The 15,968-nt window shown below is 39.8% G+C and overlaps 1 protein-coding gene, 1 long non-coding RNA gene and 1 other non-coding gene across 10 annotated transcripts; 2 read left to right on the plus strand and 1 right to left on the minus strand.

Moving 5' to 3' along the window:
* Positions 1 to 1,180: 1,180 nt before the first annotated feature.
* On the plus strand, positions 1,181 to 15,438 carry Esyt2 (extended synaptotagmin-like protein 2). Of its 8 annotated transcripts, none has more exons than XM_015171691.3 (11): positions 1,181 to 1,430; positions 6,846 to 6,917; positions 8,944 to 9,454; positions 9,605 to 10,156; positions 10,432 to 10,602; positions 11,254 to 11,351; positions 12,723 to 12,771; positions 13,080 to 13,256; positions 13,324 to 13,746; positions 14,214 to 14,708; positions 15,065 to 15,438. In XM_015171691.3, exons 2-11 carry the CDS (start codon positions 6,910 to 6,912, stop codon positions 15,152 to 15,154), a joined length of 2,574 nt encoding a protein of 857 aa, XP_015027177.1. In that variant the 5' UTR covers positions 1,181 to 1,430; positions 6,846 to 6,909; the 3' UTR covers positions 15,155 to 15,438. The 8 variants fall into 8 exon arrangements, with proteins under 8 accessions (XP_015027177.1, XP_070063057.1, XP_032290904.1 ...); XM_015171693.3 differs by lacking the exon at positions 1,181 to 1,430 and adding an exon at positions 5,774 to 5,918; XM_015171692.3 differs by lacking the exons at positions 1,181 to 1,430; positions 11,254 to 11,351 and adding exons at positions 5,774 to 5,918; positions 12,386 to 12,471.
* Positions 12,653 to 14,320, minus strand: LOC116650672 (uncharacterized). The gene is made up of 4 exons (XR_004303704.2): positions 14,179 to 14,320; positions 13,088 to 13,947; positions 12,818 to 13,014; positions 12,653 to 12,762 (listed from the first exon to the last, which is right to left on the minus strand). It is a non-coding gene; the product is annotated as an uncharacterized lncRNA (long non-coding RNA).
* On the plus strand, positions 14,838 to 14,944 carry LOC6629880 (U6 spliceosomal RNA). Its single transcript, XR_049126.1, has one exon. It is a non-coding gene; the product is annotated as a U6 spliceosomal RNA (small nuclear RNA).
* Positions 15,439 to 15,968: the final 530 nt, after the last annotated feature.

The following is a 15,968-nucleotide window of genomic DNA, read 5'->3' on the forward strand; positions in this document are numbered from 1 at the left end:
CGTTTCATTGAAGAGCTCAAACCCAATTACAAGGAAACCTGAATGAAGACTAAATAAAAAAAAACAATGTGGCAGACTAGCCACAGCTCTATAACCTTCAACTATTATCACTTCGGATAAGATTTCCCTTCTTGTTGGATCTAGAGTAAGTGTGGAATTTAGAAAGTTTATATTTCGGCTTCCTAATTATCTAAAAGCAAGCTCGTAGTCATATTCCTTCGTAGAAAATACATTAAGATGTCGGATCTATTAATTTTTAATTAAAATATACAAATATAATTTTAGAGTGATTCGTAAATGCGTTACTGGGCAACTCAAGAGTGCGAATCGTACTTTTGAATTTATTAATTAATAATATTAAATAATGCCTTGATTATCCACTTTATGAATTTATTTAATTTACTGTGAAATAAGATGAAAACTGAAATTAATCGACTGTCAATGTAAACTTAGTTTTACATTAGACATATTATCAATATCCTAAACGTTAAGAAACGAAAGACAACGGGAATTTCAAATCGATTATAACAATTGCTGTCAAACTGTATGCTTTTGGCAGGAAATTTAGCAAAGCACACTTGCCTTTAAACTGTACGCATGCCTGAGCTTTGCTGTGATTATAAATACACATACATATTTTAATTACTAATTTATTATTCAATATTGAAAATATAATATTAACAAATATGTATATATAAATAAATGTCGTAACAAGTTTTACAAATTTTAAGTTGTAAAAAAAAAATATTTATACATATAAATGTATATACCATTGATTATTTTAAATGATTGTAATTTAATTTATTTAATTTAAATTATAATTCAATAATCAAACGCACTGATGCGACTGCACTTGCCTAATATGCAAATATTTATAGCAGCCACACACTCCATGCACATACACATGCACATATGCATAAGCTCACACACACACACACACACCGAACAGTTGCTGCAACAGTTGTTCTGCCTTTTTGGCGCCAAAAATAGCAACAAGCGTAAAAAAAATGCGACCTTGTGTCATAATAAAGCGCTCAAAGCCGGAGCCAAAGCTCTATCTCTCGCTCTTTGAGTCGCTTACAGCTGCGTCGAATGTGGGTCACACACTGCGTTTGAGTGATTTTTGGTACATGCTGCTGTTTCTGGCAGACTTGGGTTCAGTTGTGCACGAGACGCGTGCGAAGCGCCACGTTTGTAGACCTTGCGTCGCTTCAGAGCTCGCCGCCTGACAAATTCGGCGCGCTTTTCTTCTGTGGAAATTCCGGTTACTCGAATCAATAGCCCAGTGAAAGGACAAAAAAAAAAAAACGGAAAGGGAAAGAACTAGTGTCGCCAGCAATTGTGCTTATTTTTGGTCCTTTGTGCGGCTTTGTTAGTCGCACTTGGCCATTTGTTGTTGCTTAAGTGCCAGCAACAGCACCTGTAAAACTGTAAGTGAAATTTGCAAGTCAACATTAAAAATGCAGTCCTAATGTAATCCTAAGTGGCGGGGCCGACCTTTGGTTATCGCTTAAGCTGCTGTTTACCGCGATGTGTGCCTGTGTGTCTGAGTGTGTGTGTGTGTGTGTGTGTGTGTCACCCTCCTTAAAAGTGAACATTGTGTATATTACGCATACGCCGCGTTGTCAACGCACAAGTGACGTGACAAGCACAAAAGGAGATGTTGCCCGACAGCAAAAGCTGACGCAAACACACTGACAGTCGCACTGGCAGACGGACAGTCGCCACAGTCTCTGTGACGGACATTTATGACACGCCAAAGGATCGCACGAGCTTTTTGTTGTGCCTGCCTGCAGTTGACGCTGGCCATAATTGAAGTGTAACCGCATTTTAGGCGTGTGGCGCCACAAGAGACCTTGCTGTGGGCGTGGCACACTTTATTGTAGCAGTTATAGTAGTTACTGTTGCGGCTGGCCACGTATCCATTTTTAGGGCATGACAAATGCGAACAGCTTTCAGCTGTCAACGCTGTCAGCAAGAATTTCCATTTGACACAGATCCCAGTTGTCGACAATCACAAATTTGACAGACACAAGTAGTTTAGATGTGTGTCCAGTTGTCCAGTCAGGTTGAAATATAGTATATTGAAATCAAGACTTTCGTTGCTCAACTAGATAACAATTGAATTAAATTAAATAACACAAACTTTCAATATATATTATATTATATACGTAAAGCTCTCCCAAAAGTAGGCTATGCAAACTATACTGAGTGCCTTCCAATAAAAATCTACAGTACCAACACACAGATAGTCTGCCTTTAGACATTATTAACTTTAAATATAAGTAATTAGTAATTAGTCATTACCTTGTTACTGTTATTTTGAGAGGTATCTTGGAGTCGATCATTTTTCACTAACGACTTCCTAATTGTTTTCCTTTGCCGTTGCCAATGATTTTTGTGCGTGCCTACATTCTCTTATTTTTATTCCGTGCTGGTTTTTGTACATTGAAGCACCTGTGCTTGGTCTACTACCAACTCCCAGCTCGCTACCCTCCCCCTCCCTCCCCCCACTCTCTCTCTGCGCCTTGAAATTTATCGTTTTTTTATTGGACAACCAACAGGAGAACTTGTGTTTAATTCATAAGCAAAACAACCCATTGCACTGTTAGTTTGGTTTTTCTCTTTCTCTCCGCTTTTGGCATTGCCTCCTCGCTCGGCTGGCAGCTGATTAAGAAGATAATAATGTCTATTAATATTAAACAAAAAGCCCCCCTCAAGCCCCGCCCCTTGGGACTCTAGTCTGCGTGTGAGTCTATAAAGAAGTTGGAAGCTAATTGAATGGCCCAGCCTTTGGGTAACTTAAGTGTGTGGCTCAGTTTTCATTTGCAGTCCAACTTATGCTTGCCTTACATATATTTTATATATATCCCTGCGGCCATTTTATGGACACATCATCAACAGACGTGCACATGTGTCTGCATACTGCTAACTAAAATACACAACTTCAATTTTAACACGATCTTCCGGCAAACAAAAAATGTAATGCACACAAATTTCACACGGCGCATATCCTTTAATGACACAAGAGGCAGGAAGAAAAGCTTCTAGGATATTGTTTAAATATTGAATGTGATGTGTGTGTGTGTGTGTGTGTGAGTATGTGCTTGTCGCTAACTTAACACATGCTTCGTAATGCTAATAGCATTATATTCCAGGGTCCGCAGACAAAGAATGCCTCAAATTGTCTTTGTGGGTTAGCTAAAATCATACGCAGGTCCACGTTGCAGCTGCTTCCGATCTGAGGACATTATTATGCGAGAATTCAAATGGAAAAGAATAAGTAGACGGATATGGCTATATCGACTCAGCTCGTCGACCTTATGAAGAATTTATATATACTTGATGGGGATGCCGGAGATCCCTCCTTCTGTCCATTTTGCCCAGTTTCCATGGATTCAAACAGGGTATAAGCAATTTATGGATTAAGTATTTTCTTTCAGATCGAAAAGAGATATAATGAATTAAGCACAGCGTAACACAGCTCATAAGAAAACGGTTCTCGACCAGAGTTCTTATAGAACAAGATTTTATGAGTCATCAAGTGTCTGTGTCAACAAATTACGTTTTATAATTCCCATGTGGTTCTAGTACTAATTAAGTGCTGTGTGTGGGTTCATGTCTGGGCTAAAGGAGTTTACATCTAACTAGCTGTTAAATGCGAGCGCAACAACGCGTGAATGTCCTTGTTCTATGTATCTTGTTAGATCCAATCAACTATTCAATTTATAGTGCATGACTAATTCAGTTAATTAACTCAATTTGTTTCCGCTTATGTATCAGTAATCAACCGAGCAACTGAAGCTCGGTTGAAAGGTGCCACGCCCTCCTTGCCTGGCTTGTGGCAGCTAACAACTACTTGACAATTTGTTACGTTTATGCTGCGATTCGATTCGATTTGCTTGGCTGCGTGTCCATAAATCAGAGGCTAACATGACGTCATTTATCCGAGAGCAAACAGAACAAAGAGAGAACAAAAAGAATGAAAAGAAAACGAAGGATGCCCTTAAGGACTTGTTTACCCAGTTGCGCCGTCGAGCGCCGCCCCTGGCGCCCGTCAACCTTGTGACCCCAATTGATGTTGTTGCAGGTTCTTATGGCGTGTTGGCCATGCTATCTCTGATTCGTTGTGCGGGGCGACAATCAATGGGCAAACATCAAAGTTTATTGTTCAATCACGACATCAATTCCAGTGCACAGTTCAAAGTTGAAAGCCCCAGCGCTCATTATGCATACGCCGCGTGTTCCGGGCTGAACTACTGAAATCTAAATCAAGACGTAGCAAATCAAATATTTATAAAGCAATTAAATCAAGATACATGCAACGAGCATTGCAGATGAGCGCGTGACAGCATGAAATCTGATATTTATTTAAATAAATATTTATTCGTGCACTATGAATATATATGAAATATAGATATAGATCGGAGAGGAACTTTACAGAGTATATATTAAACCAAGCGATCAAATTGGAATTAACTAAAGGACTCTGCACGCTCCACACTTGGAAGATTCGTGAAATAAGATTAATTATTTTCTCATCGATTCCTTTCATAAGGGATAACGAAACAGGTCTTATACACACATATGTATTTACTAGATGTCATGATTAAATAATTTCCCATTGGTTCCATCCCTAATTTGCAGTTGCTAATTCAAGGGCCTGTAGCATGCAGCACATCCTGTGCAAGCGCACAAGGCAAATTACTGGCAAATTTTAAATTCCCGAGGAGCGGCATTTGATGCAACATTTTCCAGGCATTTGTCAGGCATTTGCCAGGCATAGCCTGCAGCTGCAGCTGCAGCAACAGCAGCAGCAGCAGCAACAACAACTACAACAACAATGTGTGTCCTTCAACAACAAGAGCTGCCTGGCTTTTCCCTACCTTTTTTACCTTCCTGCCAGGCACACAATGTGCAGCAACGTGTGCGTGTCTGCGCGTGTCGGTGTGCCTGTATGTTTCTGTGCGCGTCTGTGTGTGTGGGGCGATGTTGAAGGCCACATTAATGTCGGCCCAGCTGAAGTTTATTTGCATCTGATATGCGCTTTTTGCGGCGCGTTGTTTACCTTTTAATCTGCGCTGGCGGGCATTAAAAATGCGTATGCCACGATTATTACACATACGTCACGTGTTACGCGCACATTTGTTATTTATGAAAATGGCTCGTTTCCGTTGCTTAAGCCTGCAGCTTAATAACTGATGCTCCCATCGCCAGTCGAAATTAGCTAAGGGATGCCAGCAGAGCACAGGATCCGCACCTATGCCCATCGCAAATAGTAACAATTAACAATTAACATTCGACCCGGCTGCTGTCTGCATAGTTACCTAACGATTACACTGTGCAACAAATAAGCTAAGCTTGTAATAACTGTGTTTAGCAATTAAATTGAGTTATGTAAGCTATTTACACTTGGAAACATAATATGTTTCTTAAACGATTTTATGAAAATAACTTATGTGATTACACTCTGTTTAAAAAATAATATAGAGCAGCACAATTATACATTTAATATTATTTTTTTCAATTCGATATGCTCAATGCACACAAAAGGCAGCTTCCATGAACTCAAAAATGAAATAAGTTATTTGTTGTGTTAGCCAGTGTAGCCCAGTCTACCCAGGCTGCGTCTAGCCCATGGCGGCAGAGAAACTACACAACTGAGACTCGCATCACCCGGCTGCTGTGCGAAGCTTTTGCTCAACACAAAAAGCTTTCACTCACAGCCCAAAATCGACTAGTGGCTGCCGCTCAAAATTTCAGTTCAGTTTTCAAAACGTCGCCGTCGACGCAAAGTCATCAAAGACGCGTCGCGGAATCTACACAAAAGAAAAATTGCAAAGAGCGCAGTTTAAAAAAAAAAAAGTAAATAAAAAACAACATTAAAATTCGTATAGAGCTTATAAAGTTTTGTTTGGGTGCGTACATAATTTTGTAATTTGTGTTGTTGTTTCTTAATGCGTTATCAGAATCCGGTTTCAAAAACACACTCAACAAATGTATAGTGTTTATTTGTTGTTATTGTTGTTGCTGTTTGCAGAACGAATGAAAATTAGAACTTGATAAAAATACACAAATTGTATTCCATATTGGCAAGTTTGTATATACTCTATGCCACATAAGAATTTGAGATACTCGCCTACATGTATCTGTGTGTGTTTATTTATGGGTGTTTGCGTGTGTGCGTGTGTGTATTCGAAATGAAACCATTTTCAGACGTGCTCATTTATAAATCCTTAAATATGCAAACGGATTGTTGAAATACGTTATTGATTATCAATTGCAATATAAAATTCCAATTTGTAAAATTATTTCTAATTGAAAAAAAATAATTCTTAGACCACAAAGAAAATCTGAAAATATTTCTGGATTAAAAATAGCTTTCATAGTTTTCATGTTAATTTTTATAAGAGGGCACGAATCATGTGCCAAGAATTTCAAACATGATTTAAGCGATTTCTTAGAAACTCATAGCCGAACCCCTATTTAAGCTATAATACTTTGTTTATTATATACAATGAATTTATAGGTTAAGCTTTATACGATATTTAAAAGACTTTCTTACGTTTACTACTTAGCTAGAAAATACTTTTAAAAAGTTCGTTGTCTTATTTTAAAGTCACTTTTCTTTTATCTATTAAAAATGTCGCGTTGTTCTCCAAATAAAATAAGTTGTATCCTTAGCTCACACATTCTTGTTTAAATTAAATTTAAATTATTGTTGCAAATAAAGTTCTAATTTTTTACTTGCTAATGCCGAATAACATTTGATTTATTTGTTGACACACAACATTATTAATTATAAATTTGTATTTATGTTTATTTTCTAATCTTTCATTTTCCAGCACACACAAATTGCACATACACAACCGCAACACTAAGAAGAAGAACGCACTGTAACAACAAACAATGCTGAGGTGATTTATTTATTTTAACCCTTGTTCGTTTTTTTATATTATTCACAATCATCTATTATTCACCATAAAAACACTGTGAGCGGGTCACGCCTATATAACATAACAAAAAATAAAGGAAATACAAAATAGTTTATTAAAACTACAACAACAGCAATCAGAAGACGACGTCATTCTATAAAAACGCAGACCGACTTACAGAGAAAGAGAGAGAGAGAGAGAGAGAGAGAGAGGCAGAACGAGAGAGAGTGAGAACGCGAAGAAGCAACAAATATGCGAATAGTCGTTAGGCAGGTTCAAGTTCTTGACAATTGGATGCCAATTGGGCAGCTTTACGAGGTAGCTCGAGTTAAAGTTATGTCAGACTTGACTCTCTCACACCCTCTCTGTTTTGTTTGTTTTTGTTTGCCAGACTTTGGGGGCATTCAACAGGTGCCCAGAGCCCTGAACAAATTACCACAGGCCCCATGACAAATGTCGCAACTCGCGAGCCACTTGAATGAAATGTGAAACAAGGCGGAATGAAACGAGCTTGGCAATTGAAGCTTTGACGATGCCTAGCTACCGTATAAAATATTTAACAGGGGGCTAGGAGCCACCCTCGCAAAAGCTGAACTCAATGTTAAATCGTTACTACAAAAGCGCTTTTCAATTTGATAAAAATCCCATTTAAAAAGTTGAGACAGTGGCCAAAGTTGGTTCTTTGAATATTTTAGACAATGCACATCTTTTAACTTTTCCAAATAGGCCCAACTGAAGGAGCCGCCTGTGGGCGTGCCAGCGGTAAAACTCAAATGAATAACACAAACAAAACAACAAATCGAAAACATAAAGTCAACAAGAGGCGCTAGCAACCTCAAGAAATTTTAAAGCCCAAGGGCTTTAAAATATAAATAGGTTTAATTCCTGATGTTACGATTGTTCGATTCCTGCCCCCTGCCCCTTAGAAATTCATAATATTCAAATGTTGAAGCACCTACAGAGTCGAACAGCCTGAGCTTTTTACCCACTCACTTCTTTTAAACAATTATTTGAAGTTTTTTTATTCCATCTAGTCCAAATTTTAGGTAAATTTAATAAGTAGTTCATTTTGTAATCGTCTAACAGGATTTTATGCAAATATGCCTGCAGTCCATCAATCAGTTGGCGAAGGTTATCGATAGATTGTAAAGCTTTTAAATAAATGTTTATTGCGAGCTGCATTTTGATGATAAACAAATTTAAATATTATTTATATTAATGTTTATATAACTAATCTCTATAAAACTGTTTGTCCTGACTGACTGACTGATTGGTAATCAACGCACAACCCACGTCCTAAGAGCTAGGAAGCTGATATGTTAACTGTAGTTACTTAATGTGATGAAGTGCACGTTAAGACAGGGTTTCGGGAAAATGTTCCCGCATGTGTGAACTTGTTTGTTTACCATCCGATCGTGCTCAAACTCATTTTCAAAGATCTTTGTTTAAATTAGTTTGAGGGGCGTTTTACACTTTTTGAAAAATCTATTCCTCCCAGGTGGAAATGGAGGTCAGAGTTTAGTCCGAGTTGCACCAAACCTATTTTTAAAACACTATATAGAAACTTAATGTTTCAGCGATTTTTGTTTAATGTCCATGGCAACGTCAAGGTACTCGCTTTTCAATGTAGATGCCAGCGCGCTGTGGGCTCAACAGGTGCTTGGTGTATTTGCCGCTTGCCACATGCCACTTGACAGTTGCCAGTTGAAAGTGGCACAGAAATTGTGTTAATTTGCTTGGCCCACGCGACGTATGAGTAATACGTGACCATATAATAGAAAATGCCAGCGAGGTAAACACAAATTGTGTACGAAAACAACATTTTAGCCGGCAACAAGTTTACTGCACTCTCCATAGACCCGCATCTCGTGATGACATCATCGGCTGGGGCCGTGCTTTGCCGGCTGTGCTAATGAATCAGCTGCCTTCATTTAGGCTAATATAATTGACAACAACAATTTTAATGATTATAATAATAACTATTATTTTATTTCTCCCATTATTCCAGCGATAAGAACGCAGCTGAGTCGAGCACGCCTCTGGCCGATTTCATTGTGCCACCGGATCCGGAGCGGGTGGAGGAGCCAATCGTGCCGCTGGCACAGCTGCCCAAAATGACTGAAACGACCGCATTACCCTCAATTGCCACGCCCACGGCAACACCAGCAGCCACAAGCACAGCGACACCAACAACTGCAAATGGCAACACAACTGTGGCCAGGAGCCGCTCCAGCGATGAGGACGGCATCTTCTCGGTGCTCTACTCAGTGGGCAAGAAGGTGGCCATTGTGGGCTCCATATATCTGGTCGGATATATGGGCTGGTCTGTGGCCTGGCTTATAGCGCCAGTCATTTTGTCCGTGGCCCGCGATCAGCTGGCGAAGACATCAGCGAAGAAGCGCGACATTGCCAAGGCATCGGCGCTGGCCAACGAGAAGGATGTGATCCTGGCACGAATCGACGAGCTGCCCGCCTGGGTATACTTTCCCGATGTTGAACGCGCCGAGTGGTTAAATAAGGTAAGCTCTCTAGCCTAACCAAACTTAGCCCGTATCTATAGATTTATAGAGGATATTATCAGTATCAACATCGGATATCTTTATCATAAACCTCTATAGGAAGAATCGTTCGAAAAATTCATTTGTGTACACTTTTTATCTTCCCAACAGATTCTGAAGCAGGTGTGGCCCAATGCCAACCATTTTGCCCGCTCGCTGGTCAAGGAGACGATTGAGCCAAATGTGGCTTTGGCCCTGTCGCAGTACAAGATGCACGGCTTCCGCTTCGATCGGATCATATTGGGCACAATACCGCCGCGCATTGGTGGCGTGAAGATCTACGATAAGAACGTGGACCGAAATGAGATTATAATGGACCTGGACTTATTTTATGCCAGCGATTGCGATATTAACTTCTACCTAGGTGGCATGAAGGGCGGCATTAAGGATTTCCAGATACACGGCTGGGTGCGCGTTGTGATGAAGCCCCTGATACGCTCCATGCCGCTGGTGGGCGGACTCCAGATATTCTTCCTAAACAATCCCAATATTGATTTCAATCTGGTGGGTGTGATTGACTTTATGGACATGCCCGGACTCTCCGATCTGTTGCGTCGCATCATTGTCGAGCAGATTGGCAATGTGATGGTGCTGCCCAACAAGCTGCCGATATCCCTCAGCGAGGAGGTCTCCGCAGTGGCGCTCAAAATGCCCGAGCCTGAGGTGGGTCGCAAAAATTATTTTCTGCATACATATATGTATATATAAATATATATAGCTATCTGATAGACTGACATATTGATGTTTAAAGCCGTAAATACTAGATATTTGAATAATACCGACTTTTTGGAAAACTTTTATTTGATCGGCTTCAAAAGCATTTTCTACAATACTTGTGAAAATTCATAGGTCTTAAGCTAAACTTCATCGGCTTCCATTCTTATATATAAAAATATATTTAAGCTATTTATAAAATTTTATAATTATTTGTATTGCAGGGTCTGTTGCGTATACACGTCGTGGAGGCAAAGAATCTGATGAAGAAGGACATCAGTGTGCTCGGCAAGGGCAAATCGGATCCGTACGCCATTATCAATGTGGGCGCACAGGAGTTCAGGACGCAGATCATTGATAATAATGTGAATCCCAAATGGGATTATTGGTGTGAGGTACGTAGGCTGGCTGCTATGAAACTGCTGAGACAGCGTTGCTTTTTGTAGTCTGTTGTTGCCGTTGCCCATCGATTGCTGCATGCTACAAAACACACGCACACAAACACACACCCAATACCCATAAATTTTATATGGCGTAGAATTTTGTTTTTTCAAATTCATTTTTAATTTCCATGCATATTTCTTGACATTATGTACTCGTATTTTGTTTGTGCGTCTCGCGCCTGCCACCAGGCGCCAGTTTTTATTGAAATGGGTCAATGGGTCGACATACTATTGAAGGATTCGGATGATTCCAAAAAAGACGAGAACCTCGGCAGGTAAGCTATAAATTTTACTAAAAAACAACAAGATCTCTCTGGGTTCGGCTCACCACGTTCAGTTGGCACTCAACTAACGATTCCCTATCCGATTTCCCATCCTCCCAAATTCACCGTATTCATCGTATGTGAGTAATATTAGTAATATATATGTTAGCTACCGTGTTGTACTAATGCATGCTTTGTTCTAACGGATTATACGTTTTGCTCTTGCTGTCAAGTTTAGCCAATGCTCTCTCTCTCCCTCTCTCTCTCTCTATCTCTATCTCTCTCTCTATCTATCTTTCTTTGTCTTTCTATTTGATCTTAAACACAATTGTTTTTCTAGGCGTGTATTTTTACCACCATCAACCACTTGGTTGGTTTTTCTTTGTGGGACTATGATCAAAGTATGCCAGGCGTACAGGCCGATGATGTATTGGGCAGGTTGTATTGCGGCATGAGGCTGCATTGTTATTTAATTCCTTTTTATTGCCGTTTTAAGTTCCAGTTATGTTCCATCTTGTTTGCAAGTTATGCCTCCTAATAAACTAAATACTAAATAGCATTTAATAACTAATCAGACAAATGACTGTTATTTGACTTTTTAAAAGGAAAAATACAAAGCGCGTTACCATCACGATAAACATTTACCATGGAAATTGACTGGTTCAGTAAGACTTAAACGATTTAAAGAGAACATTTCTAATTGATCGAAGCTCCAATTTCCAACCATTTACAGGACCCTAGCTTGCAATACGCTTATCATTATCCTGTCAATGTACTCACAAGATTTTATGCAAAGGTGGCAACGCCACATAACTAGGTTAAAAGGATACATTTGGATGAAATGTAAAACGGTGCTGCCATATGTGAAATGCATTCTCAGGTGGGCAACACTGCAGTTGTCTCACCTTGTGGAATTCTTAACTGTCAGCGAAATGTTAACAATAAGATGCTTTGACAAGAACATTTGAATATACGTAAACTATAATGTTAAAGTGTTTTTAATGATATGTTTGTTTGATGCCGTGACTAGCCCAACTAAGAACTTCTGGAAACTGCATACATTTCCTATTATTTGCTTTCGTTCACCTAAGTCATGATCGCATTTTCTCATTCGTCAAACAGTGCCTGATGACAGTGTCAGACATTAAATTGCAAACGCTTTCCCGACATGTTAGTGATTTAGCTTTAAACAAAACAAAAACTGACCGCTAAACGCAACTGCTGAACACCAATACTAAATACTAAATAATACTAAAAATACTAACTTTGCATGCGCCGAAACACTCACTCACAGCCAGCTGGAGCACCTTGTACCGAACACTGCATGCCCTGAAGTGTAGTTGATGTAGATTGATTGACTTGAATTAATGCCACTGTACATAAGTAACATACATACTACTTGAGTTGCCCAACCCGCTCAATACTAACAGTATTAATACAATATTTTCCATCTATTTATCTGAACGGATAAGGCTGTGGTTGAGGTCTCACAACGTGCCATACTCGTGCTTAGGCTCTTTGATTGGGATCGTACAAGTGATGACGAGTCGCTCGGCAGGTTAGGCAATCGTTTTCACAACAACATCAATGAGTATCCGACAGAATAAGAAAAACACATCCAAAACAATACTTTATCCACTGAGCCCAAACAGACCACACAATTCTCACAGTACTCAATCCCCAAACAGTTTTTCCACTTTTGGCTCCACTTTTGGCCCGAGACCCGCTTAACACTTAACAAGAATTTTACGTTATCAAATTTTAAAAATAATTTATACTAAATATAATTGTTATTTCCATCGCCTGCAGAGCCTCCATCGATATATCCAGCGTTATCAAGAAGGGCGTTCTAGATACAGTAAGTAATATTTAGTAATAATATTAATAAATTCTTAGCTCAGTACTTAGCGGAAAGCTGAATATTTTATGGTTAACTGGTATTGTGGAATTCCATTTACGCGGGTGGAAAAAGCGTGATTACGCAATATCAAATTCCTAGATGACTTTTCCTCAATTATTTTATTATGCGGAATAAAAGTCAGAGCGTGGATTTTATTTTTCTACATCAACTTCGGTTTCACTCATTAAACAAATCCACCGCCTAGGTTGGAAGAAGAGTGAAATTAAAATTTTAGGGCAATACAAAAACAATTCAATCTTCCACAGTGGCTTACTCTGGAAGATGCCAAGCATGGCGATCTGCATGTACGTCTGCAATGGTATAGGCTGACCGCCGACCCGAATGATCTGCAGCAAATATTACTGGAAACGCAGCTGCTGCGTGTGACGACCATGAGTGCGGCTGTGCTAAGCGTTTTCATTGACTCGGCCAGGCATCTAAAGGTACATAATATCACACAGTCGGCAGTCTATCTGAATCTTTAAATAATTTCGTTTAAATCCTAAACAGCAAGCACGTTCCAACTCCAAGCCCGATCCCTATTTGGTTTGCAGCGTCAACAAACAGAAGAAACAGACCGCAATGATACTGCGCGATGATTCGCCCGTTTGGGAGCAGGGCTTCACCTTCCTGGTGAACAATCCGGACAACGAGTGTCTGAACATTAAGATCTACGATCAGAAGACAGGCAACGATATCGGCCAATATACCTACACACTGAGCACCCTGCTCAAACAGTTCAACATGGAAGTCATACAGCAGCCCTTCCAACTGCAAAAATCAGGGCCCGAATCAAAACTATATATGTCACTATCTCTGCGCATTCTGAAGGCTGGCGATATTGTTAAGGAATCCGAATCCTTGGAGCAGGCGGCAGCCTTGCAACGCAGCACCTCCACCGACGTGCCAGTACTGTCTACTCAATTATCGAAGGTATTCAAATCTTTAAAATATATTTATGCCTTCCGCGTATAAGCATAAACATTCTGAATTCGCCACGCGCCGTCTGTGGGCTACAGGGGCTTTCGTAGTCGAGCACACTCTAATGCAGCATTCCTGCTTGTATCTAATTGAAAATTGCCGTAACTTTCAATCATAATTTTCATCCTGCATAATTTTCATCCTGTTTTAAAGCTGCAAAAATAGTGTGAAAATGAATTAATTCATTTGTTAAAACCGCCTTTCCTCATCCCACTCGTGGACCGCAGTCAGTCAATTAGTCTTAATTAGGTTTTGGGACATCGATTTTTAGTATAATAATATGCAATCATAACAGGTAGAAATGTTTGTTACCAGCAACAAAAAAACATGCATATATAGATTTACCACCTACCTTACCATCTCCTCAACATCGCCATTTGTTACCTGTTTAATCCGTTATTAATTCGGCCATTTCTTAGGACGATCAGGCGAAGAGCAAACGTCTTTCCGCAGAGTCACCGATCAGCGAGGAGGAGGCCGTCAAGAGTGCGCCAGTGATCCCGGCATCCGCATCGCTGGAGAAGCCAATTAGCGAGGTGGTCAGCTCGGTGCTGACACATCGTATGCCCGAGACGACCTCAACTGCTGGGGAACATGGGCTGGGTCGCATTCAGCTGTCCATCACGTACTCGGCCCAGCGCCAGAAGCTCGATGTGACCATACACAAGATAATGAATATACCGTTGCGTGACCCTAGCAGCATACCGGACCCATATGTCAAGCTGTATTTGCTGCCTGGTCGCAGCAAGGAGTCCAAGCGCAAGACCAGCATCATCAAGGACAACTGCAATCCCGTCTACGATGCATCCTTTGAGTACCTCATCTCTATTGCCGAGCTGAGGCACACGGCACTCGAGGTTACTGTCTGCACACAGAAGGGGTTCCTATCCAGCGGCAGTCCCATCATTGGCATGGTGAGTGAGCAGGTCAAAAACCAACCCCTAGTTGACTACCTGAGCACGCCAGCAGCCGCTCGCTTGTAATTCCCAACAGCTTCTTTGGCCTCAAGTGCATTTATATAGTTGCTTTTTTGGTCTACACTCGTTCTTGCTTCGGCAGAACATATACTAAAATTGGAACGATACAGAGAAGATTAGCATGGCCCCTGCGCAAGGATGACACGCAAAATCGTGAAGCGTTCCACATTTTTTTGTACAAATATACCTTTGCCAAGGGTATTATTATTTTCTCTTTAAATTTGTATGCAATCTTAGGTTCTGTTTGTTTGTGTTTTTGTTTAACTAATTTTCTTTGGATGGTTCTTTTGCAGCTTAAATTACCTTTGGATGACAGCGAGATTACAACGCCCGCTGGCCTTAAGTCCTGGTTTGATCTGCAGCCAGAGCTGAAGCACGAGTGAATCAGCTGGGGGAAATTGAAATTGAAATCATCAGGAATCACAGTCAGTAGAATCTGAACTGTATATTTGTCATTGTTTTGTATTTAATTTGTGTATAAAAGTGAATTGTATTTATGACTCTCTTAAGCAAAACTGGTTGGCCTTTCAACACTTGAACCAAAACTCTCTTAGTCGTGCCTCTGAATCTGTATTTTCTATTGTAGTTTAAGTAAAGCGGACAAATTGTGTTTACACCTGTAATTAATGTCTTTAACAAATAAATATAATTTCATATTCAAAAATTAGCATAAGAATCTGATGTTACCGGGCTCTTCAGAAATATCCATTTGTTTGTTTTATTTTACCGCGCATCCAGTGAACGTGGGCAAACTATTTTTGGATAAATCTTTAGAGGATCTCATCAAAACCAACATACATGAAATTTCAGCCAGAGTGTGCATATTAAAAAAAAATTGTCAAGCATATTTTGAAAATTTAGAATTTTGGCTTATGGAAATATGTGAAATCGAATGAAAATACAAAACTTGCGTACAATCGGATTTTCCCCATTTTTCCCTATGTGCGAGTACATTTTTTTCAAAGCGTGTGCGTTGATTTTATGCATATATATTTATAAATATTTTATATATATTTGACTGAATTCAATTTTAAAATATTTCATGGCAAGCTGAATATATGTCAAAGCAACGACACCGCGATTAGCGTGTACACAAACCAATGTGAAACAGCCAACAGATGTCGCTTTATTGCTGGTGTGCTTATAATTCCCAACTGCGTATTGGGCCAGAGCTGCTTTTATATAGCTGCTTTTTTG

The sequence above is a fragment of the Drosophila virilis genome, chromosome 2 (genome assembly GCF_030788295.1).
Source record: "Drosophila virilis strain 15010-1051.87 chromosome 2, Dvir_AGI_RSII-ME, whole genome shotgun sequence".
Taxonomy (NCBI): domain Eukaryota; kingdom Metazoa; phylum Arthropoda; class Insecta; order Diptera; family Drosophilidae; genus Drosophila; species Drosophila virilis.

What these genes read in the sequence shown, in the direction of transcription:
- Esyt2 (XM_015171691.3), top strand. An exon ending in GCGCCGAGTGGTTAAATAAG is followed by an intron (nt 9,455 to 9,604) that starts GTAAGCTCTCTA and finishes TCTTCCCAACAG; the next exon opens with ATTCTGAAGCAGGTGTGGCC. An exon ending in AGAAGGGCGTTCTAGATACA is followed by an intron (nt 12,772 to 13,079) that starts GTAAGTAATATT and finishes AATCTTCCACAG; the next exon opens with TGGCTTACTCTGGAAGATGC.